Source organism: Nicotiana sylvestris, chromosome 7 (genome assembly GCF_000393655.2).
Source record: "Nicotiana sylvestris chromosome 7, ASM39365v2, whole genome shotgun sequence".
Classification (NCBI taxonomy): domain Eukaryota; kingdom Viridiplantae; phylum Streptophyta; class Magnoliopsida; order Solanales; family Solanaceae; genus Nicotiana; species Nicotiana sylvestris.
In genome coordinates, this window is record NC_091063.1 from 166,457,949 (window position 1) to 166,459,629 (window position 1,681).

At 32.6% G+C, this 1,681-nt stretch overlaps 1 protein-coding gene across 1 annotated transcript; it reads left to right on the plus strand.

Annotated features, from left to right (window-relative positions):
* The first annotated feature begins 307 nt into the window (after positions 1–307).
* LOC104243528 (RING-H2 finger protein ATL52-like) lies at positions 308–1,162 on the plus strand. Its single transcript, XM_009798727.2, has one exon. It carries the CDS (start codon positions 308–310, stop codon positions 1,160–1,162), a length of 855 nt encoding a protein of 284 aa, XP_009797029.1.
* Positions 1,163–1,681: the final 519 nt, after the last annotated feature.

Sequence of the window (1,681 nt, forward strand, 5' to 3'; positions counted from 1 at the left end):
CCGCGCATTTGTGCGAGTGCTAATACTAGTATCAAATATAACAAAATTAGTTTTTTAACCTTTTGGGTGCTTATATAAATGGCAAGAATAAAGGTGTTTTCAACTTTGCCTATAATTTTAGTTTTTTTAAGTTTTCGGGTGCTCATATAAATGGCAAGAAGAAAGGTCTGTTCAACTTAACTATTTGAGAATCGTTTCATTTTCCTTCTAAAAACAGAACCTCCCACTTCTATTTAAAGCACACATAGCACAAACTATAACTCCAATACAATTTTTTTTTTTTTTTTTTTTTTGAGAATTATGAGCCATGGAAAATATAGGAGCTCCTCCAATACTTTCTTCAACAAGATCTTTCATAGCCCCTCTTCTTATTTCAATGTTAGGCATAGTTTGCACTGCCTTGGCTTTAGTGATTTACCACTTTATTTTGTTAAGATTTTGCATAAGGAGAAGTAGATCACATATCAGAAACAATATTGGACAATCGTTCCATGAACCCCATTTAACCATTGGCATAGAGCAGAAGATTATTGAATCAATTCCTCTCGTTGTTTATTCGATTCATAAACAAGATTTATGTCGCGTAGATCAGAATGAGTGTGCCGTTTGCTTAGGTGAATTGGAAGAAGGTGAGATAGTTCGATTTTTGCCTAATTGTAGGCATATTTTTCATGTCACATGCATAGACAAGTGGCTTATTGGCCACATAAATTGCCCGATTTGTCGATCTCCTATAATAGAGACAATAAACTACGAGGAGAAAGATAAGCCAGATGTGACAATCGTTCCACTACCATCTAATTCTCCGCCATGTGTCAATGATGAAAGCAACACGATTGATGTTCAAGTTCAAGATCAAGATCACAAAAATCAAGTCAACCTCGAGTATCGTACTGCTTCATCATCTGATCAGGTACAATTACCATCACAATCTTGTAGGTTGCATTGCCATAGTGCATCATTGGAATTGCCTATGGAGAGAATTAGATCAACAGAAAGAAAATTAGTGATGGGGTTGAAGAGATCATTATCTATGGATCAAACTTTTATTATTATTGATAGAGAGAAATTAGAAGACGAAATCAAGTCATTTTCAATATCTTCTTGTTGCTCTTCATCAATGGAGGAATTAATCAGAAGCAATCAACAAGGAACTTTTTAATGAGGAAATGAAGTCAAATTATTCCCTAATATGATTTATTTACTTTTCTGAATTTTTTTATACGCAGTATTTAATTAGCTTCCTGTAGCTGGATATATGTTCACTAAATAGTGGCATATGACTTAATCACGAAAGTGTGGATCTAAATATCCTTCGCCAAGAAGGTTCTTTTAATGGCACATTCAAGGATGTAATTTAATGGTTAATGAAGGATATACGTTTATTCACATTTGATGTTTTATCAAACTATATTAATTTTTTATGATTAAGTCATAAAATAAGATTAAAATATATATTAATTCACTACGATTTAATGATAAAAGTGTTGTCACTCTTTTTTGAAAAGGGACACCGATTACGCTGGCACGACAGTTAGATTTCGTCAAAATAGTTCCTTGTATTTTGCATTCAGTTGGTCATAAAATACTATGCCCTCTGCTTTGCTTTGCATGTCATAATTTGATTAGATACAAAGTTTAGTAGTATAAATAAGACTTTTAAATTTTATGATTTTAAGTT

Coding starts and splice junctions, on each gene's coding strand:
- LOC104243528 (XM_009798727.2), top strand. CDS start 308: ATGGAAAATATAGGAGCTCCTCCAATACTTTCTTCAACAAGATCTTTC.